At 36.5% G+C, this 27,662-nt stretch overlaps 1 protein-coding gene across 2 annotated transcripts in view; it reads left to right on the top strand.

Annotated features, from left to right (window-relative positions):
- The window catches only part of PGGT1B (protein geranylgeranyltransferase type I subunit beta), a gene marked incomplete at both ends in the record, with an annotated part of 55,374 nt that extends 28,056 nt beyond the window's left edge, over positions 1 to 27,318 (top strand). The window contains 4 exons of one of the 2 annotated variants that reach the window (XM_079702810.1): positions 9,920 to 9,965; positions 17,495 to 17,679; positions 23,444 to 23,552; positions 27,137 to 27,318. In XM_079702810.1, coding sequence (XP_079558936.1) covers positions 9,920 to 9,965; positions 17,495 to 17,679; positions 23,444 to 23,552; positions 27,137 to 27,318 — 522 coding nt within the window. The remainder of the gene's footprint in view (positions 1 to 9,919; positions 9,966 to 17,494; positions 17,680 to 23,443; positions 23,553 to 27,136) is intronic. The other variant, XM_079702811.1, reaches the window with a different exon arrangement.
- Between the last annotated feature and the right edge of the window lie 344 nt (positions 27,319 to 27,662).

Consider the following 27,662-nt stretch of genomic DNA (forward strand, 5'->3'; position numbering starts at 1 on the left):
TTGGCATGAGCCCTCCCGGAGTCCACCATTAGCCCCACCAAAGAGTCTGTAGGCTCCAGTGCTGGGTCACCTCAGGCTGAACAACCAGCAGGGAGGGAACTCAGCCCCACCCATCAGCAGACAAGTGGATTGAAGTTTTACTGAGCTCTGCGCATCAGAGCAAAACCCACCTCTACCCACCACCAGTCCCTCCCATCAGGAAGCCTGCACAAGTCTCTTAGATAGCCTCATCCACCACAGGGCAGACAGCAGAAGCAAGAACTACAATCCTGCATCCTGCGGAATGACAACCACATACACAGAAAGATAGACAAAATGAAAAGGCAGAGGACTGTATACCAGATGAAGGAACAAGATAAAACCCCAGAAAAACAATGAAATGAAGTGGAGATAGGCAACCTTCCAGAAAAAGAATTCAGAATAATGAGAGTGAAGATGATCCAGGACCTCAGAAAAAGGATGGTGGCAAAGATCGAGAAGATGCAAGAGATTTTTAACAACAACCTAGAAGAATTAAAGAACAAACAAACAGAGATGAGCAATACAGTAACTGAAATGAAAAATACACTAGAAGGAAACAATAGCAGAATAACTGAGGCAGAAGAACGGATAAGTGACCTGGAAGACAGAACGGTGGAATTCATTGCCATGGAACAGAATAAAGAAAAAGGAATGAAAATAAATGAGGACAGCCTAAGAGACCTCTGGAACAACATTAAATGCACCAACATTTGCATTATAGGGGTCCCAGAAGGAGAAGAGAGAGAGAAAGGACTCTAGAAAATATTTGAAGAGATTATAGTCTAAAACTTCCCTAACATGGGAAAGGAAATAGCCACCCAAGTCCAGGAAGCGCAGAGAGTCCCAGGCAGGATAAACCCAAAGAGAAACATGCCGAGACACATAGTAATCAAACTGCCATAAATTAAAGACAAAAACTATTAAAAGCAGCAAGGGAGAAATGACAAATAACATACAAGGGAACTCCCATAAGGTTATTAACATCTTATTTCTCAGCAGAAACTCTACAAGCCAGAAGGGAGTGGCATGATATTTTAAAGTGATGAAAGGGAACAACCAACAATCAAGATTGCTCTACCTGGCAAGCGTCTCATTCAGATTCAATGAAGAAATCAAAAGCTTTACAGACAAGCAAAAGCTAAGAGAATTCAGCACCACCAAACCAGCTGTACAACAAATGCTAAAGGAACTTCTCTAAGTGGGAAACACAAGAGAAAAAAAGGACATACAAAAACAAACCCAAAACAATTAAGAAAATAGGAATATACATGTTGATAATTCCCTTAAATGTGAATGGATTAAATGCTCCAACCAAAAGACACAGGTTCACTGAATGGATAGAAAAACAAGATCCATATATATGCTGTCTACAAAAGACCCACTTCAGACCTAGGGACACATTCAGACTGAAAGTGAGAGGATGGAAAAAGATATTGTGTGCAGTGGAAATCAGTAGAAAGCTGGAGTAGCAATATTCATATCAGATAAAATAGACTTTAAATTAATAAATGTTACAAGAGACAAGAAAGGACACTACCTAATGATCAAGGGACCAAAATCTAACAAGACGATAATAACAATTATAAACATATATGCACCCAACATAGGAGCACCTCAATACATAAGGCAGATGCTAAAAGCTATAAAAGAGGAAATTGACAGAACACAATAATAGTGGGGGACTTTAACACCTCACTTACACTAATGGAAAGATCATCCAGACAGAAAATTAATAGGGAAACGCAAGCTTTAAATGACAAAATAGACCAGATAGATTTAATTGATATCTATAGGACATTCCGTCCGAAAACTGCAGGTTACACTTTCTTCTCAAGTGCACATGGAACATTCTCAAGGTTAGATTACATCTTGGGTCACAAATCAAGCCTCGGTAAATTTAAGAAAATTGAAATCATAACAAGCATCTTCCCCAACCACAACGCTATGAGATTAGAAATAAATTACAGGGAAAAAAAACCCCGTAAAAAACAAAAACACATGGAGGCTAAACAATATGTACTAAAGAACCAAGAGATCACTGAAAAAATCAAAGAGGAAATCAGAAAATACTTAGACACAAATGACAACGAAAACACGATGATCCAAAACCTATAAACAATCTAACCTTACACCTAAAGGAACTAGAGAAAGAAGAACAAACAAAACCCAAAGTTAGTAGAAGGAAAGAAATCATAAAGATCAGAGCAGAAATACATGAAATCAAAACAAAGAAAACAGCAGCAAAGATCAATAAATCTGAAAGCTGTTTCTTTGAGAAGGTAAACAAAATTGATAAAACTTGAGCCAGACTCATCAAGAAACAGAGGGAGAAGACGTAAATCAGTAAAATTAGAAATGAAAAAGAAGTTACGACACTGCAGAAATATAAAGCATCATAAAAGACTGCTACAACCAACTCTGTGCCGATAAAATGGACAACCTGGAAGAAATGGACAAATTTTTAGAAAGGTATAACCTTCCAAGACTGAACCAGGAAGAAATAGAAAATATGAACAGACCAATCACAAGTAATGAAATTGAAACTGTGATTAAAAATCTTCCAACAAACAAAAAAGTCCAAGACCAGATTGCTTCACAGGTGAATTCTATCAAACATTTAGAGAAGAGCTAACACCCATCCTTCTCAAACTCTTTCAAAAAATTGCAAAGGAAGGAGCACTCCCAAACTCATTCTACTAGGCCACCATCACCCTGATACCAAAACCAGATAGAGATCTACAAAAAAAGAAAATTACAGACCAATATCACTGAGGAATATAGATGCAAAACTCCTCAACAAAATACTAGCAAACAGAATCCAACAACACATTAAAAGGATCATACACCATGATCAAGTGGGATTTATCCCAGGGATGCGAGGATTCTTCAGCATACGCAAATCAATCAGTGTGATACACCATATTAACAAATTGAAGAATAAAAGCCATATGATCATCTCAATAGATACAGAAAAAGTTTTTGGCAAAATTCAACACCATTTAGGATAAAAACTCTTCAGAAAGTGGTTATAGAGGGAATGTACCTCAACATAATAAAGGCCATATACGACAAACCCACAGCAAATATTATTCTCAGTGGTGAAAAACTGAAAACATTTCCTCTAAGATCAGGAACAAGACAAGGATGTCCACTCTCGCCACTCTGATTCAACATAGTTTTGGAAGTCCTAGCCATGGCAATCAGAAGAAAAAGAAATAAAAGGAATCCAAATTGGAAAAGAAGAAGTAAAACGGTCACTGTTTGCAGATGACATGATACTATACACAGAAAATCCTAAAGATGCCAGCAGAAAACTGCTAGAGCTAATCAATGAATTTGGTGGAGTTGCAGGATACAAAATTAATGCACAGAAATCTCTTGCATTCCTAGACACTAAAACGAAAGATCAGAAAGAGAAATTAAGGAAGTGATCCCATTCACCATTGCAACAAAAAAAATTAAATACCTAGGAATAAACCTACCTAAGGAGGTAAAAGACCTGTACTCAGAAAACTCTAAGACAGTGATGAAAGAAATCAAAGATGACACAGACAGATGGAGAGACATACCATGTTCTTGGATTGGAAGAATCAATATTGTGAAAATGACTATACTACCCAAAGCAATCTACAGATTCAATGAAATCCCTATCAAACTACCAATGGCATTTTTTGCAGAACTAGAACAAAAAATCTTAATATTTGTATGGAGACACAAAAGACCCCGAACAGCCAAAGCAATCTCGAGGGAAATAAACAAAGCTGGAGGAATCAGACTCCCTGACTTCAGACTATACCACAAAGGTACAGTAATCAAGACAATATGGTACTGGCACAAAAACAGAACTATAGATCAATGGAACAGAATAGAAAGCCCAGAGATTAACCCATGCACCTATGGTCAACTAATCTATGACAAAGGAAGCAAGGCTGTACAATGGAGAAAATTTCTTCAGTAAGTGGTGCTGGGGAAACTGGACAGCTACATGTAAAAAACTGAAATTAGAACACTCCCTAACACCAAACACAAAAATAAACTCAAAATGGATTAAAGACCTAAATGTAAGGCCAGACACTATAAAACTCTTAGAGGAAAACATAGGAAGAACACTTCGACATAAATCACAGCAAGATCTTTTTTCACCCACCTCCTAGAAATAAAAACAAAAATAAACAAATGGGACCTAATGAAACTTAAAAGCTTTTGCACAACAAAGGAAACCATAAACAAGACGAAAAGACAACCCTCAGAGTGGGAGAACATATTTGCAAACGAAGCAATGGACAAACGATTAATCTGCAAAATATATAAACAGCTCATGCAGCTCAATATTAAAAAAAAAACCAACCTAATCCAAAAATGGGCATAAGACCTAAATAGACATTTCTCCAAAGAAGATATACAGATTGACAACAAACACATGAAAAGCTGCTCAACATCACTAATCATTAGAGAAATGCAAATCAAAACTACAATGAGGTATCACCTCACACCGGTCAGAATGGCCATCATGAAAAAGTCTACATCAATAAATGCTGGAGAGGGTGTGGAGAAAAGGGAACCCTCTTGCACTATTGGTGGGAATGTAAATTGATACAGCCACTATGGAGAACATTATGGAGGTTCCTTAGAAAACTAAAAATAGAACTGCCATACGATCCAGCAATCCCACTACTGGGCATATACCCTGAGAAAACCATAATTCAAAAAGAGACATGTACCCCAATGTTCATTGCAGCACTATTTACAATAGCCAGGACATGGAAGCAACCTAAGTGTCCATCGGCAGATGAATAGATGAAGAAGATGTGGCACATATATACAATGGAATATTACTCAGCCATAAAAAGAAATGAAATTGAGTTATTTGTAGTGAGGTGGATGGACCTAGACTCTGTCATACAGAGTGAATTAAGTCAGAAAGAGAAAAACAAATACCGTATGCTAACACATATATATGAAATCTAAAAAAAATGTTTCTTATGAACCTAGGGGCAGGACAGGAATAAAGATGCAGATAAAGAGAATGGAGTTGAGGACGTGGGGAGGGGGAAGGGTAAGCTGGGGCGAAGTGAGAGAGTATTATTGACATATATACGCTACCAAATGTAAAATAGCTAGTGGGAAGCAGCTGCATAGAACAGCGAGAACAGCTCAGTGCTTTGTGACCACCTAGAGGGGTGGGATAGGGAGGGTAGGAGGGAGACTCTAGAGGGAGGGGATATGGTGATATATGTATACATATAGCTGATTCACTTTGTTATACAGCAGAAACTTAACAGAACATTGTAAAGCAGTTATACTCCAAAAAAGATGTTAAAAAAAAGTTCAAGAAGATTTCTCAGAAGGGAAAGATCTGAGTTTCCAGATATCCTGAAAGGACCACTGGAGGGCCCATTATAATGGATGAAAATAGGCTCAAACACAGGAACATTATTGTGAAATTTCACAACACTGGGACAAAGGGAAGATCCTTCTTTGCCTTGACTTCTAGAGGATGTTCTCCACCAAAACAGAAGAGTAAACCAAGAAAGAGGAAGAGATAAGAAATCCAACTCAGGTGAAAAACATAGGAAGTTCCAAGGTTCATAGTGAAGGGAAGTCCCCAGATGACAGCTCTGCAACAGTGTGGAGAGCACTCAACCCAGATAGGACAAGGGTGGAGGAGTGGGGAGCTCTGTTCAAGAGAAAGACAGGCACTGGTAGGTGTCTAATGGTGGTTGACTGTGTCTATCAGAAGATGTGTCTATTAGACGGTCAGTACAAAGTAAAACACACAAATGGGGGAAAAGGTAACAGTTAATTTCAGGAAACATAAGAAAAGAAACAACCATAGTCCACAGTGCTCAACTGTGAATTGTATTTTCGTAGACAACTTACATAATCACAGAAGTTGATTTAAGCAAAGTGTAGTATCCTCGGAGCATGGGGCACAGGAACAGAGGGGAATGGGGTGTAAGAGAGTTGGATGCTTATCTATCATAATAAATGATAGAATATGTCTAAAAGTCACAATTTAAAACAGTATGATCTAGGCATATTATTTGGAAGCACCAAGATGTATACTCCAGAAGAAATGGCCAAATACTGAAAAGTGGTTGCCTCTGGAAAGGGGTACTGGAGGAGTGTGAGGAATGATGCAGGGAATCACTGTTTTGTTAGAAATTTTTGTTATAAATTTTTCAGTACCATTTAATTTTCTAAATGATGGATGTATATACCTTTGATAAAATAAAAAAATTTTAAAAATGTGTTATGCTTTTCTAGGGTTTTATTTTAATAATTTTAAAAAAGCATATGTTATGCTTTTTTCAAAATGAAAAAATAAAACGAACATAAAGGAAAAAAAAAAGAATTACCATATGCCCCAGCAATCCCACTGCTGGGCATATTCCCAGAGATAGCTATAATTCAAAAAGACACATGCATCCCAGTGTTCATTGCAGCACTGTTTACAATAGCCAGGTTATGGAAGCAGCCTAAATGCCCATCGACAGACGAATGGATAAAGAAGATGTGGTACATGCATACAATGGAATATTACTCAGCCATAAAAATGGAATGAAATTGGGTCATTTGCAGAGACATGGATGGACCTAGAGACTGTCATGCAGAGTGAAGTCAGAAAGAGAAAAACAAATATTGTATATTAACACGTATATGTGGAATCTAGAAAAATGGTACAGATGAACCAGTTTGCAAGGCAGAAATAGGGACACAGATGTAGAGAGCAAAAGTATGGACACCAAGGGGGGAAAGCGGGGGGTATGGTGAATTGGGAGATTGGAAATGACATATACACCAGTATGTATAAAATAGATAACTAATAAGAACCTGCTGTATAAAAAAACAAAGTAAATGCACACATAAAGTTTATCAGATATTGCCCATTTTCTCTACAAAAGGTATGAACCAATTTGTATTCCCACCAGTGTATGAGAGTGCCTGTGTCCACACAGTCTCACCAATAGAATGTGTTTTCACACAGTTTTTATTTTTACCAATGTGAGGGGTGAAAAATGGTATCTCAGTGTTTTTAACTTGCATTTATTTTATTAGGAATGAGTTTGACCATTTTCTTAACTTTAGGACTGTACAAAACCAGGCCACAGGCCAAATTTAACCTGTAGTCCCCAGTTTGCTGACCTCTACTTGTAGTCCATTATATTTCCTTTTTCTTTAGGTATTCCAATTTTTTGTTTTCTTTCTTTGCTTATCTTTCATTTCAACCACTTTCCCTCTGACCCTTTTTATTTCTTTATCTCATTTTTATTCTCTTTGCAGTTTTCAGCCTTTCTTAAATGTCCCTTAATGTGTTTTCCTGAAATCATTTAATTTTTATTTCTTCCTACTGTTTATCCTTTTCATTTTTTAACGTTAAATCTCTTTTCATATTCCCAAATGCTTATTTGAGGATATGCAATTGAGTTTGTGGTGCTGTATTACAGTTTTCCTTTGCTTTATCACCATTTTTTGGAGGTGAAGGCAGATTTTCCTAATCCTGGGATGTTTTCATTCTGATTGTTGTGTTTTCATCTCAGAGTTACTTTGTGTAGATTTGTCTTTTTCTGTTTAGTCATTAGTGGATTTTTTTTTTCTTACAAGAATTCCTAGTTTAAGAGTGCCCTCTTTTCAGTGCAGAGAAACAAAGTATGATTTCTTTAATTTAGAGTGTCTTTTTGTTTGTTGGCTTGTTTGTTTAGTGATTGGGGAAGGTTTGTGAGTTCTGTGATTTTCTGGTAGGAGAAAGGTTCTCTTTTGCTTCCCGGGTTTTTGCATTTTGCTCTTCGGAGTTTTCATTTATTTGGTCTTCAGTGGGCCCTTCTCCCTTCCTTTTTTAACTGTCTTCACCAGACTTATGCCCATTGAATGCTGCCACCTTGACTTGCACACTCTCCTCGGTCTCTTCTCTGTAGTCACTGTTCAGTGTTACCAGAGCTCCTACAGTACAGGCATCCTTGCTTTGCCTGGTAGTGCCAGCCTGTGATGATGGTCTTGCAGGCTGAAATGATGCACAGTGATTTTAATCATCAGTGGGAAAAATGACACTTGTTCTGTGACCTTTATAATTTTTTGCCAAAACATTAAAAACTATTACTGTTATAAATGTACACAGAATTTTTTAATGGTAAAACCAGTGTTTATTTATTAGTACATCGTAATTTAAAACATTAGCAATATTGAAAATTGAGGTGTTTTCTGTCTAAAAAAATTCATCAATAGTAGTTTGAACAGCACTGTTTGTCTTCTCATTATATAATTTATAATATGGAGCAGGCATCTTTTCTGTCTTGGTAAATGATCATACTCCTTTCTAAGTTTGTATCAGCTTCCAACATTCTGTCCTTTGCATTTTCATTGTTGTGAAATATCTGAGAGTTCCTTTTATGTGAAGTTTTTGCCAGCATCTCTTCTCTAGAACATCTCCATCTTTTTCATCAGAGCCACTTTTCTCATTTATGTAGATATTTCGCCTTCACTTGATTTTTCTGACTGCATATCTAGTCTCAATCAGCCAGCACTGTCATGATAGCTGTTTCTTTTATTACTCTGTTTGATCTCAATTTCACTTTCAGTGTTACTGCTTTTCATTTCTTTTTTTTTTTTTTTTTTTTTTTTTTGTGGTATGTGGGCCTCTCACTGTTGTGGCCTCTCCCGTTGCGGAGCACAGGCTCCGGACGCACAGGCCCAGCGGCCATGGCTCACGGGCCCAGCCGCTCCGCGGCATGTGGGATCTTCCCAGACCGGGGCACGAACCCGTTTCCCCTGCATCGGCAGGCGGACTCTCAACCACTGCGCCACCAGGGAAGCCCTGCTTTTCATTTCTTTACTGCACTTTCATCTTTGGTAGCCAGTCTCCTTTTCTGATTATGTTTTTAAAACATCATGTGGGTATCACTAAAAGACAAAGAGACAGCACAGCCACATACATTGCTGTCTGTGTGTGAACTGAAAAACATGTGCAGTGACAATTACAGACTTTGAAAAAGGTGACGTGATTGGTCACTGATTGTGATACACATCTATTATGTATGTAATGGTTTGTGGACTGAGGAGCTAGCAGCAAGTTTGTACTTTATGCAGTTGCTCACTGTTAATATATTGTTATTACTGAAACTTGAACCATACTATGTTACTTAACTAAGCCAGGATACCTGGAATTTGTGTATATCGGAACTGTGCAAAGCAAGGATTGCCTGTATTTCACACTCAGGCTTTTCCTAGTGATTTAAGCTAGTGATTTTAGGTAATCTCAGACCTGCCATTAGCGCCCCTCCTCTCTTCCTCACAAGTTTTCATAGATTGCCCTTGCTCTCTGCAAAAGTATGTCAGGAGTGTGGGATTTGATGTTTCTTTTTCTATAGACAGGAAATTTGAAGCTTGAGCATGTCTTCTAGCTTTGACAAGGTTTCAGTTTTATGTAGTTGTATTGTTCTTATCCTGTTTTGATTTTGTGGGATATGTGGGGAGATTCAAATTTAGGCAGGCACCATTATCATCGGCTACCCAAGAGCCTCAAAATAGTTTTGTTTTGTGTTTATAATGTTATAGGAGTATAAAATCCTTACATTTTCCTTAAATTCATATATTCTTGCAAGTGAGAGAGAATAAAGGTTGGGGCTTCTTATTGGGTAGAAATTAAATATGTTGGTGCCATCTTTGAACTGTCTATTCTCAGAATATGCCTAGTGCATACATTTACTGATTTGGCTTGGTGAATAAGACAAGAGCAGGTACTTGAAAATGCCTAGATCTGTTTCATTGTGGGAAAGAGTGCATATTTTGAAAAATATAAAGGAGAACTAAAATTAGATCAAGAAACCAAAAATTAGCATAATGACAACTTATTTATTTATTATTATTTCCCTATTAAACTGAACATATTTTTCTTTTTCAGTCCTATGACAATGGGTTGGCACAGGGAGCTGGACTTGAATCTCATGGTAAGGCATCTTAAAATAAATGGACATGTAGTTTCTTTTGTTCCTTCAAATAACATCATGGTATCTTCAACATGTAGGACCTCAGAAGTCTGTCTCAACTCTTGGTGCAGCCTGACTGTCTTCTTTCCTACTTCTCTCTGTTGACACTGCTGTGCCAACTCAAGCCTCTCCTAGGTCAGTAACCATTCAGAGATTATTCAGACCAGAATGTTCAAACAGTACTTTCTGGTGATCATTTCAGCTGTTAGTTGCATGAAAACATCTTGGGATGATTTAAAATAGTTAGAAGAAAACAGTACATTTTCTTCTTTGGTGTAACACTAAAAAGCTAGATACAGAATATTAAACATGAATCAATGAATTTGTGAAGAAAAAAAATTTTTTTACCTTCCTTAATATAATTGTCCTAAGTCATAGTGATAAAACATTTTGCCACATAGCATATGTTCACTGCGTACATTAATACAGTCTCTCCTTTCACACTTTCCCTCAATTTTGGCAGAACCAGAGTGAGCGATAGTCACTTAGTTTGTCAAAACATCAATAGCCTGAACTCTTTCAAGTGGAATATATCATGTAGAAGTAAATGTACTTCCATGCTCCTTTTTAAAAAAAAAAAAGAGCCCAGATCAGGGAGGCTCTCTGAGTGAAATCCTTGTTTCCTCTTCATCACACAGCAGTGTTTTTGCGCTCACCTGTGTGTCCATCCCTCTGCTAGCACAATAGAGTAGAAAGAACACATCAATATTCAGGTCTCAGCCCTAACACTAGCTATGTGGCTTAGACCCCTTGCTTAATCTCTCTGAGGATTTCCTCATCAACAGAGTAGAAATAATTATATCTTTCTTTAAAATTATTGTTAGAGATATGAGGGAAACTGGTTTGTAAACTGTAAACCATGTATAAACATTTTTTTAAAACACATTCCTTGTGCTTTCCCTAGGACCTGTCCTATCAGGTATCTCCTCCCTCTCTTGACATTTTCACTGCCTCCTTTGGTGGTATTTGTAGAGTATATGTGTCACTAAGGGGCGTATAGAAAACTGTCTTGGATTGTCCTCTGAAGCCATACTATAATTAGGACATCATAATTCTTGTGTATGTCTATATGAGATTGGGGGTGGCAGTAGCAATTATGTCACTGGTCATCACCACTTGGTAAGGAGGGATATACTTGTAGTTGCACAAAGAGGAAATCTGGCATCTATAAGAATTTCTGAGAAGACGAGGTCTGGGCTCACTATCGTAAAGGATGTTAATGGGCACTCAGGCTGAGGAGATACTTCGCAGTGCAGGAGACCTGTGGAACAGACACTGTTCCCCAGAAGCTGGGATTACGTTCCCTGGGATATGAAACAGAGAGGGCCGCTCAAACATGATACTCTCTGATGGAAAAAAAATCTTGCTGAGTCACACAGGTAGTGATTTGGAGTCAGTATGACTCGAGTAGGATCACACCCAGCAAGATCATCATTGCTGGGCTGTGGTTCATGCCAAAAAGCTTACATCTTCCTTTTACACTCTTTTTGTCTTGGTAGGTTTAAGGTCTAAAGCCCGAGAGGAGGGCTTCCTACTCAGGGTGCCACAGTACAGGGTGTGCTACAAATGGGCTATAGGCATGCCAAGCTATTGCTGCCTCAGCCTTTGAAGCAGCCAAGACCTAGGTGTCTAGAGCTCCCATTTAGGTGCCAGGAGCTCGCTCCTCAGGTCACCGCTGTGTGTCCTACAAATGTCAGACGTTTTAATGTTCTTGTGTGCTGTAAGGTTAGATAGGTTGAGAAGTACTGCTCTAGAAGGCTTTGGTATAGCCTCCCTTCCCTATCTTATCACTGTCTACACTGGCAAGAGAAACCTTTTTCTAAAAAGTAGTCCTGCAGATTGGGCACTCTGAAGTCATGGTGTTCTCCCTTTTTCTCCTTTTATTAATCTTTTTAGAATAGTGGTCCAGGTATACTATTTGCCCTTCTACACAAATGGCTTGTTCTTTAATTTTTCTGTGTAAGATTCAGCAACTTAAATGAAATATTTCTTTTAAAGTCATGAATGATCTACATTTCAAATCCAGTGTCTTTTTCTCATTCCTCATCTTCTATTTATTGAAGCAAATGAAGCTGTTAGCCTCTCCCCCTTCTTTCTTGAAGTATCAAATTCCTCTTGTCCTTCTTCCTGACAAGTTGTTTCTGGCTCCTTCACCATTTTTGTTTCTTCCTCTCACCTCTTTATCTTAGTCCAACTTTCTTCTTTTCTTTGGATCATTCATCTTTCTAAATATCAGGACTCTTATACTTGCTATTCCTTCTATATAGAATCCTCCACTCCCATCCCTAGCAAATACCTGGCTTCACTTCACATCCTTCAGGTATTGGCTCAAATTATATTTTTGGATAAGCCCCCTTTCTAAAATGGCAAACCACCCACAAACATACCTCCTGTTTAGAATTGCAAACCAACCACAGATACATACCCCATTCTCTGTCCCCCTTTCTGGCTTTATTTTTCTCCATATCACTTTTATTTTATTTATTTGTTTATTGTCTGTCTCCACATAATATATGCCTCATGAGATCAGAGGTTTTGGCCTGTTTTATTCACTGTTTTATCTTCCACACTTGTAACATGTGGCACATAGTTAAATGAACTAACAGATGGTTCTCTGTCAATCATCCCTGGGGTGATGGCACCCACACTTTGTTTCCAAATCTATACTGTTGCTTCTGAGCTGCATACCGCCTTTCTGTGTGCCTGCCAGGCATAGCTAGCTACCTTTATATCTCTCAAGCTGCACATTTTTAAAAACCATCATTCTGCTCTTTCCTTCCTTCCAAGTCTGTTTTTGCTATTCAGGAATGTGGAACTATTCTTATCTACTGATTTTTCAGAGAGCCAGAAATCCAGAATTTGGGGTGTTTAATCTCCTGTTCTGTTTTTTGTTGTTGTTGTTCTTCACTTGCCAGTCACACCAGTCCTCCATTAGTCACCAGTTTATAACCTTTTACGAACTTAAAAGGAAAAGAATTTATTTATTAAGCAGCTGCTCTGTGCCAGCTAACAGTTATTCTCACTTAATCCTCACACTAGCCCTCCGAGAGTGGACATCTTTGTATTAGTTAGATTCAATCAGAAGCAAAATCACTATGAATATTACAGACTAGGAGTTTATTATAGGAGTAAGGTTTTACATGTTTGTGGAAGAAGATGGAGAAGTAAGGCCCTGAAAGGGGTAGTAGGTGGATCAGGAAAGAGTCACTGACAGGCTCTCCTGAGGCACTGGCACAGGTGGACAAGTGAGACCTTGCAGGGGAATCTGGAGAGCCAGGTGCATCCAGCTGCCAGAATGTAACTGGAAGGCTGTTGTTCGTACATCCATTCATGGGCCTGGTGTCACTAGAGCAAGAAGTAAAAAAAACTTGGATTCCAAGTATATGGGAGAATAAGGGCAAGCTAGACTCTCACAGCACCTCTACCCTTGTCTCTTACCTTCTGTGCCCACAACCAGGGCAATGGCTACTGCTTCACTTCCACCTTAGAGATCTCACACAGATTTATCTAGCTTCAGACCATATAAAGAAGGGGATTCTGGGAAACAGTTCTCGCTTAGCCAAGTTAACACAGTATAAAACCACCACAGTGATTATTGTCGTTTTACTCAGAGAAGGTAAGTAACTTAACTCCTAGGCTCACATATCAGGTAAGTGTCTTGAAACCCTATGCTTGTTCAGCAGTACCATTCTGCCCATATTTAAATCCCTTAGTTTAGTTCTCTGTGGTCCAGTGCCAGCCTAGCTTTGTAATGTGAGAGATCCCTTCCATGCGCTCTAGGTTGCAGAGAAAATGTATTCTCCAAATGTTCTTACATGCCTTCTCACCCCTGGACTTTACTAATGTTCTTTTTCCTGTACTTGAAATGCTTCCCCTTTACTTCTCTTCATTTGCCTTTTCTTAAACTTCAAATTTTACCCATCTTTCTATGCCTAGTTTCACTGTCACATTCTTTGTAAAATCTTGCATTGTTTCTCGTCACCCCTAGCCCTAAGCAATTTCTCCCTTTTCTATATTCCCGTAATACTTGGTTCGTACCATTTACGTCTGTTTACCTTCTCTGCTAGGTTGTAAGCTGATCGTGTCTTATTTATGTCATACTCCATATGCCCTTGAATATTGTAGTTGTTCAGTACATATTTGATGAGTTAGTTATGCTGTATTCCACTCTGCACCCCAAAGCTGGGAAGGCTGAATTTAGAATGTGTACTTCTGCTACAGTTTGATGTTAATCAAGTTTCTTCATGTGCTTTTTGTCCTAATTCTGCAGTCTAAATGCTACTTAATATACTGTTTTCTTTTTCTTTTTAACTCAACTGCTGTTCTCCAACACCTGCTTAGCCTGGAGTCCAGTTGTCACGAAAATTAAATAGGCACATTGTACCCTTCTAGGCCATGATCATCAAATGTTATGATTCTGTTTATCCTAGTGATTCTTTTATGATAGTACAGCTTTAGGGGAAAATGTTCATGTGTTTTGGAAGAATTAGATTTTCCTACTTCACTAGGATTGAAACTACTTTTCCTCTTGAGGTTCATAATGTAAAAGTTCAGATATATTAATTTGATTCCATGATTCTTTTAGAATATCTCTACTCCTTAATCTAGAAGAGAAGTATTAAACTTTACTTGGCCTGATTTCATCCAAGCATTCAACTCCCTTGAATCTACCTCACTTTACCTTTTTCATGTGGTGTTTAAGAGTAAAATGGTGTACTTATTTGTGTACCTGTTTACTTAGCTTTCTACTTTAGCTGTATGTTTGTTGACCATCTTAAATTACACATTTCAGAGCACATAGATTCTTTCAAATTGTTTGGTATATACAAATAGATACTAAGAGAATGCTTAAAAACGAGCTTTAAAACCTTACGGGAACAATAAGTTAAAACATAAGTAAAGCATAGCAAACAGAACCAGAGTCAGTAACACCTCCTTTACCCTGCAACTGGAAGAACTGGGGTAGGTTGTAAAGAGAGAACCAGTCCCTCCCAGCTGTGATTTTTTTTATGACTGTGGTATTCTGTGTACATTAATTATCCACATAACAGAAGCATTCCACTTTAGGTGGCAAACTTTCAGCAATTTCAGGTGGAAATCTTTCTCTTATTTGAATGTGCCTTAATATTCTCGTACTCTTACATGCCTTCGATAAAGAAGGTTATTTTCATAACCTTCTTCAACCAGGGCATAATGAACAGAATTTGATCTTTTCTTGATGAATTCAGATCATTATTATGAGAAGGAATTCTTAAATTGTACTTTAATATATATAGTGATGTAACATTCTTGAAGTTTTTTGAAGCTTGTAGGAATCATTGACCTAATCCTATTTAGCCCCAAAAGGATATTCTAGTTGAGTTCTTGTGCCTGCTTTTTCTTACTGTACTTATTGTCAGAATGTTACCTGTCTTTTCTTGCTGTTTTTATGTCTGCCTCTAACACTCTTCTAACATCCTACTTTTAATCCAGGTTTTTAGAACTGGTGTTTTAAAATCGTTTAGACAGGAACCTCTCAGGGTAAATGTTGATAAGTGAATTTTAGCTTAAAGAATAGACTTTGTAATGACTGTATTTGGCTACCCAGAGACCAGGCTTACTTCAGAAATTGTCATTTTCAAAATCTGGTCATTTGGGCAAAGTAAAGAGTATTTTTATTTTGAATTGTGCCAGTTTGCTTTAAAAAATTCGAACAATTATTTTGGAGAGTAACAATTAAATGTGTCTTTATTTCTTGCTAGATAGTTTTAAAGATTATGTACTTTCTTTTAGAGGCTTTATATTTAATGATGTAATAATACCTGAAGTCATGGCCAGCTTCTCATGAAAGAGAAATTGAAACTAGTAGGTCATTGAAGGGGAAATAACATTGATAGTTGCTGAATAGAAATTCTAAAAGGTTATGATAAATTTGTTTTACTTTTATTTTAATTCACTCATGACTAACATAGATCTCCCTTTTTTTTTTCCATTGGGAAAAATTCTGAAGACTAAATGGTTCTTACAGTGTGACCCTTTTATTTATTTATTTTTATTTTTTGACAGTGACCCTTTTAATGTGATAGCTGCCTTGCATTTTCTAGAGAGAATGCTCACTTTTCCTTTGCCAGAGAATACAGCCAAGATTTGTAACACCAAAAGGAAAGTTACAGGATGAGGCATATTAGGAACAATCTATTTAAAGAGATGGAATTAATAAAAATCACTAGGTCAAGTTGTAGTAAATTGGAAATATAAGTATTTTCAAATTGTTTGGAGTTGACAGCAGATAACGCCAATGGAAAGTGGTGGGGGTTGTTTTGGTGTTGTTTTTTCCTTTATGGAAAAATACTGACTTTTCATTTCCCGAGGAAAGTAATTACCTTTGTGACTATATTGGTTCTATTGATGCTATAACATTTTAATAAACTTAGGAGTATAAAACAACACAAATTTATTCTCTTACAGTTCCAGAGGCCAGAAGTCTGAACTGCATCTTACAGGGCTTCAAATCAAGATGTCAGCAGAGCAGGTTTTTTTTGGAGGCTCCAGGGCATAATCTGTTCCTTTGTCTCTCAGCTTCTGGTGACTGCTGACATTCTTTGACTTCTTATCTCATCACTTTAGTCTCTGCTTCCATAGTCACAATGCCTCCTCTTTGACTGTAGTTTACTCTCCTTCTGCCCCCGCTTTTATAGGGACACTTGTGGTTACACTTAGGGTACACCCCATCCAGGATGATCTCCCCGTCTCAAGATCCTTAACTTCCATCACATTTGCAGAGTCCTTTTTGCCATATAAGGTAGCATGCTCATGTTCAGGGATTAGGACCTGGATATCACTGGGGGGCATTAGTCAGTCTACCATAGTGAGCATGGACATGTATTGTGCATCTACTTCCAGATACAGTTTTCTTCTCCACACTACCCCCATCCCCAACACACACACACACACACACACACACACACACTGTTTCTCTTTGCTGAAACTTTTCTTCCTTAAATTTCTTAAGCTGACATATAAGCTTCTAGTTTATGTTATATGTGAAAATCAGTCTGCAGCTTTAGGCAGATGGAACCTCAATTCATAAGCAATACACTGTCTTTAAGGGAATTAAAATCAAACTCAGGTGATAGAGTAGAAGACAGGGAGTAGGAGTTCTAGATTTTAGTTTCAACTCTCCCATTAACCATATAATTTTGAACTACTTTCTAAATCTTTTTTCATTTAAAAAATTGTTCTTACAGCTTTAAGTTATTTTAATTTTTTTCTATTTCATCAAGTTCATATTGAAAACTCCAGTGCTTAGTGGTTATTTTAAATAGTTTTCTATTTTAAATAGAAATAAAGGTAAATAAAATAGTGAAATAAAAGTAAAATTAATTGTCTTTTAATTTTACTTTTATTTCACTATTTTCTGGAGTTATTTAACCCTTTTTTTCTTCAATCATGTCATATTATTTTCCTAGACATCTAATAAGTTTAAAGTATTGTGTGGTTTTAATTAACAGGAGGATCAACTTTTTGTGGCATTGCATCACTGTGCCTGATGGGTAAACTAGAAGAAGTTTTTTCAGAAAAAGAATTGAACAGGATAAAGAGGTGGTGTATAATGAGACAACAAAATGGTTATCATGGAAGACCTAATAAGCCTGTTGACACCTGTTATTCTTTTTGGGTGGGAGCAACTCTAAAGGTAAGAGAAATAATAAAAATGAGAAACCTTTACTCTTTGTTAATAAAAAAAACTGTGCTTAAAGGGTTTGGTCTTTGTAATGTTCATTAAATATTGTTAGGTTTAGGGCAAAAGGTTTTTCCTGTTGCTCTGGCAAAGCTAGTCTCTGTATGGTTTTTCCACAGAATTCAGTTATCTGTTGTACTACTTAGAAATTTCTATTCTTATAAAGCTCTAGTGTCCCAGAACCTATGTAAGAAAGTAAGTGTAATGTCATAAAAAACTTGTACCTGAAACTGATCGGTGGTCTGTCTAGTGGGGCGATCTGTCTGAACATACCAGTAAAGGGTTTATGGGAAAATATAATCTTAAAAGATAAACCATGGGTCATTCCTTTAAAAACCATCTAAGGTTTTCTATTTTGTATTAATTTATTTGTGTAAGCCTTCTGAAATGTATTGATTAATATGTTCATACATTTTCCCCATCTCTACTACCTTTTGATGTACCTAAATACATAGCTTATTAGCCATTGCGTACCTACAAGTTTTCAATACCTTAAAATTGCCTTTTTTGCCTTTAAAACGTATCATCTAGGCCTGATATTCAGGAATCTAACAAAAGTCTATGTTCATCATCTATACACAGTAAGTCCCCTGCATATGAACAAGTTGCGTTCCAAGAGTGCGTTCATAAGTCCAGTTTGTTCGTAAGTCTAACAGAGTTAGCCTAGGTACCCAACTAACACAATCGGCTGTATAGTACTGTACTGTAATAGGTTTATAATACTTTTCACACAAATAATATGTAAAAAACAAACACAAAAAGTAAAACTTTTTTTTTTTTTTTTTTTTTTTTGCGGTACGCGGGCCTCTCACTGCTGTGGCCTCTCCCGTTGCGGAGCACAGGCTCCGGACGCGCAGGCTCAGCGGCCATGGCTCACGGGCCCAGCCGCTCCGCGGCATGTGGGATCTTCCCAGACTGGGGCACGAACCCGCGTCCCCTGCATCGGCAGGCGGACTCGCAACCACTGCGCCACCAGGGAAGCCCAAAGTAAAACATTTTTAATCCTACAGTATAGTACTTTAAAAAGTACAATAGTGCAGTACCGCAGCTGGCATACAGGGGCTGGCATCGAGTGAACAGGTAAGAAGAGTTACTGACTGGAGGAGGGAGAGGAGGTGGGAGATGGTAGAGCTGAAGGATCGTCAGCAACAGGAGATGGAGGGCAGCTGCAATTTCACTCACACCTGACGTGGATGGCACAGGTTCTGGTTCCTTGCTGGATTCAGTTCTATCTACCCTCTTGAAAAAACGATCCAGTGATGTCTGAGTACTAGCTCTTGTTTTCTCGTCATAGATGACACGCTAGCACTGGATTGCATTCTGAACAGCTGCTGCAACCTTCATGTACCGTTCTACATTCGGGTCCTGTGCCTCAAAAACTAACAGTGCCTCCTCAAATAAAGAAAATCCCCTTGCCATTTTCTGCATCATGAATCTCTTCAGTTCTTCAGTTACTACTTCTTCCTCTTGTCTCTCTTCATCCTTTCTCTGGGCCTCCAGTTCCATCAGGTCTTCATTAGTAAACTCATGTTGCACAGGAAGGAATTCAATGAAGTCGTCCTCTTGCAGATCTAGCTTGAAATAAAGATACTGTACTACTGTACTGTATACAGTACTGTACAGTAGAGTACACAAAAAGCACAACCACTTGTAGAGGATGCACGCATGTGACAGTGTACGCCAGACATGTGAACTGACTTAACGCGATTGGACATGTGAATGAACATTCGCATCTTTGAATGTTCACAACTTAAAGGTTCGTATGTGGGGACTTACTATAATATCCTAATTTTTTCTCTTAAACAATATTCATACATGTGGTTGAAATGAATTGGGAAAATAGAACAATTTAAAATGAAGGCAGTAGCCTCTGTCTCTCTTCTCACTTCTAGTGCCATTCCTCAGGTGCACCATTTTAATTTTTTTAATTATGAAAAATTTCAAACATACTCAAAAGAAGAGAGAATAGTATATAATGAACCCTTAATATGTTCATCAACCAGTCTCAACAGTTTTCATCCCAAAGCCAGCCTTCATTCATCCATATACCTATCCACTTCCCTCACCCTCACTGACTAGTATTTTAAAGCAAATCCCAGATACCGTTTTTTATATTATCTGGAAATTTTTCAGTATAATCGCTAAACAAAAATAGCTTTTTAAAAAATGGAACTGTAATATCACTTCTAAGAAATCAGCCATAATTCCTTATCATTAAATATCAAGTCAGGATGATATATATTTCCTATTGCATCACATCAAGAGGCATATAATATAATCTCTGGCTGTCTCTCCTTTTGATCAAAGGGCTCCAGAGTTGTCAAAATGATTCATCCATTATGAAGTTCCCCATCAGCCTTCTTTGTTCACTTTTTTTTATGGTGTTAAAATATACGTAATGTAATAAAGTTTAACTATAAGTGTACAAATCACAGTGTTGTGTAACCATTACCACTGTCCATACCCCAAACATTTTCATCATCCTAAACATAAGCTGTGCTCCTTAAACAGCAACTCCCCATTCTCCCATCCCTCCAGCCCCTGCTAACCTCTATTCTACTTTTTGTCTCTGTGAATTTACTTATTCTAGGTACATCATATAAGTAGAATCATATAATCTACTGTGTCCTGTGTCTGGCTTATATTTCTCAAACTCCATCCATATTGTCACATATATCAAAATTTCGTTCCTTCTTATGTTTGCATAAATATACCTGTTGTATGTATATACCACATTTTGTTTTTCTGTTCATCTGTTGATGGACACTTGGATTGTTTTCACCTTTTGGCTATTGTAGATATGGTGGCAGTGAGCACTGGTGTAAAATAAATATCTGTTTCTGGATAATTACCTAGGAGTGGAATCGGTGTATTACATGGTAATTATGTGTTCAACTTTTTGAGAAACCACCAAACTATTTTCCACAGTGGGTGCACCATTTTACATTCCCACTAGTAATGTATAAGGTTTCCAATTTCTCTACATTCTCACCAATACTTGTTTTTTCTGTTTTTTTTTTTATAATACCATCCTAATGGCTATGCGGTGACACCTCATTGTGGTTTTGATTTGCATTTCCCTAATGATTAGTGATATCGAGCATCTTTTGATGTGCTTATTGGCCATCCGGTGTATCTTCTTTGGAGAAATGTCCAATTTATCTATTTTTTTCTTTTGTTGCCCATGCTTTTGGTTGTTATTCCATGAAATCATTGCCAAATCCAGTGTTATGAAGATTTTCCCCAATGTTTTATTCCAACAGTTTTATAGTTTTAGTTCTTGAGCTTAGGTCTTTGATCCACTTTGAGTTGATTGTTGTATATGGTATAAAGCAAGAGCTTCAGCTGCATCCTTTTACATGTGGATATCCAGCTTTCCCAATGCCATTTGTTGTAAAGACAGTTCTTTACCCATTAAATGGTCTTGGCACCTTTGTTGAAAATCATCTGTTTATTTCTGGGCTCTCCATTCTCTTCAATTGGTCCTTACTGTTTTAATTACTGTAGCTTTGTAGTAAGTTTCAACATCAGGAAGTATGAGTCCTTGACATTTTTCTTTTTAAAGATTGTTTTGCTCTTCAGGGCCCCTTGCAATTTCATGTGAATTTAAGGATTGACTTTACCATTTCTTAGGAAAAAGGCTGTTGAAATTTTGATAGAGTTTACATTGAAACTGTAGATTGCTTTGAGTAGTGTTGACATCTTAACAATGTCAGGTCTTCCTATCAATGATGATGGAATGTTTATCCATTTATTTAGATCTTTAATCTTTCACCAGTGTTTTGTAGTTTTTTGCATGCAGATCTTTCACCTGCTTAGATAGGTTTATTCCTAAGTATTTAAATTCTTTTGGAAGCTATTATGAGTGGAATTGCTTTCTTAGTTTTCTTTTGGATTGTTTGTTGCTGATGTATAAAAGCCTTCATCATCTTCTTACGGAATGGTTTTAGCAGCCGTTGAGGATCATTACTTAGGTCCATTATGTCATTGGAGGTTGCTAAATGGTGATATTCTATCATTCCCTCTAAATTTATTAACTAGGATTCTTTTATAAAGAAATTTCACTTTAACTTAAGGTATGGTTGTACAGAGAAAGGCAGATGATTCTTTCTCTTAATTTTAATAATGTTCATTCAATCAGTGAGCTGGTTCCCTAGCATCCTCTAAAGTTTTCCAATAAAATAACTGGGTTTTAGGGTTTTTTCTTTTTTACCCTTTGAGTATCACTGTGAACTCACAGATTTTAATATATTTTATCCATTTTAGTCTATTACATTATTCTTTTTAATGCTCAAATTGTCCCATCTTTAGCCAGTAGGAGCCCCTTCAGGTTGTTTCTTGAGTCTTTATGATATGACCTTGGTGGTCTTTGACAACTTTCTAAAGGCAACCACTTTTAAACCTTTTTAAAAATTTTAATTCTTATGGATAACTTTAAATAATAACTTTAGATATGCTGATTTCTTGACTTAACACCTTTAAGGCATTATCCCAGCTATGAAAACATATTCCAACTATGAAAAATGAAGATTTGGCCTCCCCTTTTTCCAGCAAATTGTTACTGGTATATATTTTTTTTAGTTCTGAACCATTTCTCTTCCTCTCCCTTCTAAACCTTTCAGTTTACCTTTACTTTTACAACGTCAACTTAGGTAACATTCATATTTTGTTCAGTAACAATGATCAAATTTTTAATGCTTTGCCTGTAGGTTGATTTTAAAATTTGAAAACCAGTAATCACATATTAGGGCTGTATAAATATTTTTTATTGCTAAACCAAGTACAGTGTTAAGATTATTGTTCCTTCTTTCTATGTAATGACCTATGTGCCACTTGATGAAAAATGCTTCTAGCATCAGGAGTCTAAAGAGTCTCTGCTTATATTCTGTTAATTAAACCAAATGAATGAATAAGTTGGTTTCTTATTTGTACCATAACCTTATTATTGGTTTTCTCTTTTTGAGAAATAATGCTTCTTTATTAATCATTAATACCATTCATGGCTCTCTGATTTATTGACACACTTTCAGCTGCTTTGTGACACTTCTTGAACTTTCTTATCTACTGCTCACCACCCCCCGACCCTGTTCTCTTCACAGTTTGACAATCCTTTATTTTTTTCTATTGAATGGGATCTTCAGAGAAAGGACAAATACATGTCCTAAATCTTTAAGCTACATAATTTTTTATGCTAAAATTGTATTTGTCTCACCTTGTATCTTTCCTAATTAAAGAGCTTTAATTTTTTACTATTCTCAAACAAAACTGTCTCTAGCACGTGGTTAATAATTTCTGTTGCTCTTTTTTGAAATATTTTTAGTTTTCATTACCAGCAATTTGTAACTAATAGTTCAAAAGCCTGTCATAAGAGTTAGAATATAGGTTAATAAAATTGCCCTTTTAAAAATAACTGATGAAGTTGAACATACTGGGAAGTTGTGTTTTGAATGTAGCTAAATGTGATGCAGAGAAGTCAGTTAGGTATGGTTCAAAAGAAGGAAATAGTGAATGGGTCAAGAAAAGGAGAGTATATTTGATAAGATGATTTAAATAAGTTAATGTGGTTGAGAATTTTAAATGCTCAAGCCCCCTAGGCTTGCTCTGAGAGCCTTACTTAATTAGAGAAAAGCATATTTAAATTACATATATCTGAAAATTGAGCCAAAGGTCAATATGAAAGTTTTATGTCAATAAATATATATTTGTCATGTCATTTCAGCTTCTGAAAATTTTCCAGTATACTAACTTCGAGAAAAATAGAAATTATATCTTATCAACTCAAGACCGCCTCGTAGGGGGATTTGCCAAGTGGCCAGATAGTCATCCAGGTAATTTATTTTTTGTATAAATCCAGAGCAACTTTTGTTTTGTTTATTTTTTGAGTAGATCTTCAAGCACCTTTGTCAGAAAGGGCATATGATAGAAAATATAGGCACAGTTGTAAACTTACTTTAAATAATGTTTTTAAAAAGGTAAATTGTTTAAGTTTACGGTAGATTTGGGGTGTAAAGGAAGGATTTGATTATCAAGATGTATTGGTATAGTTTGCCCTTTTTTCCATATATTTCACTTAGCAGTGTTTCATTTTGTTGCGGGCAGTAAGGCAGATGGTCTGAATGGTCCCTGTCCAAAATAGAATTGGTTCATCCAAAATCTTTAGGATTACTAGCTATCACTTGAGCTCTGCAGAATAAATTACTCCAAAAGGGATCTAGTTCTTACCCTTTTCATAAGTCATTAAATCAGAAATCTCAAATCCTGAATACAGGTGTCCCTCACTGTCCATACTCTTATTCTCTGAATTTTGGCAGATTCAGCTTATTTTTTTAGATGAATACTTTTGCTATATGAACTCTCAAGCCATTCACTCTCTAAAACTCAGGAACCAAATAGATTCAGACAATACAGTATTCCATGCTTTCCCAGCTCAGGAAAGGCATAGATGTGAAGAACAGAGGATTCTTGTATTTCATAAGTACTTTTAAAAGGGTTCTTCAGAAATAATGACATTTCTTCAAAATATGTGGATAATTCTGCTATTTTCCAAACCTAGACAGGCCATAGTCTAAGCTGCATGCTCTAATATAATAAAGTCAGTAACTACATGGATGCCATCTACAGACCCCTCAGGCCTAGCCTGCCAACACAGCTTATCATCTCCATGCTCTGCCCTGCCCCAAAACTTTGGTGGACTAGGCCCAAGTTCAGGCCTAGGATTCTGCAAATGTCTTAGCAGTCTTCCTCTAGTCCAGTGCCCCTCCTAGTGACACTTCTGTGTGTGTGTATGTACATTTGCTTAAATGAGAGGAAAGGGGCCAAAGCTCTTTTCAGACTCCCAAAGGGATCTCTGATGGAAAAGAGAACCTCTAATCTAAACTCTTCTGTTAAGTCTGTTAAAATTGTTCAAAAACTTTCTTAGCACTCAGAGTCAGTTGGCAGGGCACACAAGACCCTCCCAGGATTTGGCTCCTCTCCCACCGCTAGCATCATTCTCCAAGCTGCTTGCCCTTCCCCCTTAGGTTTCACCTCCAGCAAAATGAATCTATTTATAGCTTCCAAAAAACTCAATTCAAGACTTTGTTAAAAATAAGTCAGAATACTGACACTTTTGATAAGCAAATTGACCAAGTATTAGCTATAAATATATGACACTAGATTCAAGGAATGATTGTTTTTGCAGCATTGCAGTAGTATCATGGTTTTTATTATTAGTCTAGAACCTCTTCACCTCCTCTCTTGTCATAAAACTGTTACGGTCAGAATATGTACCTGAAACGAAATACAAATAAGGGGCTCATGGAATCATGTTTTTTTACCTGAAGTGAGCAGGAATATTTCCTGAGATCCATATTTACGTGTATTTTCATGCAAAATATGCTTCTTTTAAAAAAAATGTATAATGCTTTTAATTTCTAAAGCAAAATAATATTTTTAAATTTTGGTATCTATAACACATAGCTATAAATACGTTTGAAAAGTGCCTCAAGAAAACAATTCTTTTGGTATTGATTCCATTGTTTTCAATCAGTACATGGTACTATTTTAAAAAATAATGCACTGTTTTAACAAATAATGTGAACAGGGAAATGACAGTCTCTTGAAAAGCATTTGTTATATAAACATATTGAGATACATTTTGATTTTTTACAATAGCTTTTTTAAAAGAAAATTCTTGGAGCTTTTTTCTAGAGAGATCAGTTGTTAAGTTTAACATTTGAGTAAATACTTGGATGTAATGTTTTTTATAGATATGTTACAATGTCTTCAGATCCTGTACATTACAGAGCATAGGAAGTCTTTGTATGATAAATTGAATTTATGTGGAAAAGATCTGTTCCCAGAGCTGTTATAAAAATCATTTTAGTAAGAGTTTTTAAAATTAGCTTATTCTTGGTTCTAATAAATCAATCTAGTAGCAGATTTGACGCACAGAGATTTTATATACATTTATAGGAAAAACTTATGAAAAGAATGAAGTTTTATTATGAGGAAAATATATATTTCAGCATCTAAAGTGCTTGAATACGTCACCACCTACAGACAAAGAGTTTTTTTTTTTTTTTGAGGATTGAAACGTTCAACTTCTATTTCATTAGCTTTTACAAAAAATCCTTTTGAGGAAAAAAAAATTATTCTTACATTACTGGAAAGTGTAAAATCCTATTTTATTTATTCTGAGTGTATTTTCTGTTGCATTCTTTTCCTAGAAAAGTTTCCTTATTTCTATCCAATAAAATTTAATGTTGCTTTTTAATTTTAGAAAAACTGCAAGAAAACTATAATAGTATAGGAAAAATCAAGTTTATTTTTTGTGGTCTGAAAATTAGAGGAAAATGAGCTAGAAGAAACCTAAGTATTCTCTGAAAAAGACATAAAAGGGGATTAACATGGACCTTCATTGGTGAAATAACTTTTTCACAAATAACATTGAGTGAGCACAACTATCTGTCATTCCTTTTTTGAAAAGTAAATGATACTTTTGTAAGTAAAACTTTCTCTTTAATTCTTTTGACACAAAAGATGTTTTGAACTTTAATAGCTCATGAAACCATAAATGATGACGAACTCAAAAACAGAAAAAAATTTTGACTGCTACAAAATCTGCTTTTTGTAGCGTTCCCATAACTGCAGAGCTCTGAGCTCTTTCAGAAGTCATTTAAGGCTCTCAGGCAAGCAACAGCCGTGTGATTTCAGTGGCCATTTAATGGAAGAAAGTTGCTGCCCCCTGAAAGATGGGAAACAGTAGTGAGGCCACTGTAGAAGAATTGTTATGGTATGAACACTCACATTATTATGACCAAATAGAATGTGTGTTTGTTTTTATTGTCAGGTCAGATATTTTTAGAATGACTGACATTACCTGAAATAGGGAAATTAAATATGGTACAGCATTCCAGAATGGATTATTTTGCCTAAGCTTCTTTAACATAGTATTGTCATCGTATATGGTTTAGGAACTGTCAGAGGTAAAACTTAGGGGGGAGGGCTAATACTACTTAGATTCTGAGGTTTATTTTCACTTTTAAGAAAAAATTTCTATTTATGATATAAAGCTCCTTGTTTCCATATTATATAGTAAGCAAAAGGGAAAACACATTAGAGTGAGAAGTCTTTTATATCACTGGTACTCTTCCTTTTTGTTCTTTAATCACAGAGGATGTTGGTAATGTCACTTCTTCAGCTAGGAACTGTTCTCCTTTGTTAGTGATGTTTTCTTGAATAATGTATTATCTGATTTTGATCACCTGGTTTTTAAAAATTTGGGGTTTGAGACTTTGAGAAAGCAAATATTTCAAAAACTGTATTTAGTATTTTTCTAAATTTATTTTTAACGTAGTGATGGGCTGATAAGTAGCTAAAATATTTTGTACAAATAAGAATGCCTGTTGTGATAAAACTGCCTTATTTTCAGATGCTTTGCATGCATACTTTGGAATTTGTGGCCTGTCACTAATGGAGGAAAGTGGCATTTGTAAAGTTCATCCTGCCCTGAACGTAAGCACACGGACTTCTGAGCGCCTTCGAGATCTCCATCAGAGCTGGAAAACCAAGGACTCTAAACAGTGCTCAGAGAATGTACACATCTCTACATGACTAACTTTAGATTGGGAGGGTGGGGGGATTTGTAGCCTAACTGTAGCTCAAGGTTAAAAGCCATGTATAACCAAGTGTGCTCTTTTTTTTAAGAGGTAGAGTCTTACAATCGAATCTTGTGCTGATGTCACTTTGGTATAAGGTCTTGAGCCAGTAACCTTCGTACTAGGTTTCAAGGAAATCTTTGTTGAAGTTTAAACCACAGTGGACTCTGTTGTGGTTCTTAAATGTTTATATACTGTATTTCTAAGTTCTCTGAGGCAAACTAACTCTATGTATGAAGGTTATCTTTTTAAAAAGCTTTTCAGTACAAAATTGTATCATAAATACAAATCTTCAAAAGA

The sequence above is a fragment of the Hyperoodon ampullatus genome (assembly GCF_949752795.1).
Source record: "Hyperoodon ampullatus genome assembly, chromosome: 4".
NCBI classification, from domain to species: Eukaryota; Metazoa; Chordata; class Mammalia; order Artiodactyla; family Ziphiidae; genus Hyperoodon; species Hyperoodon ampullatus.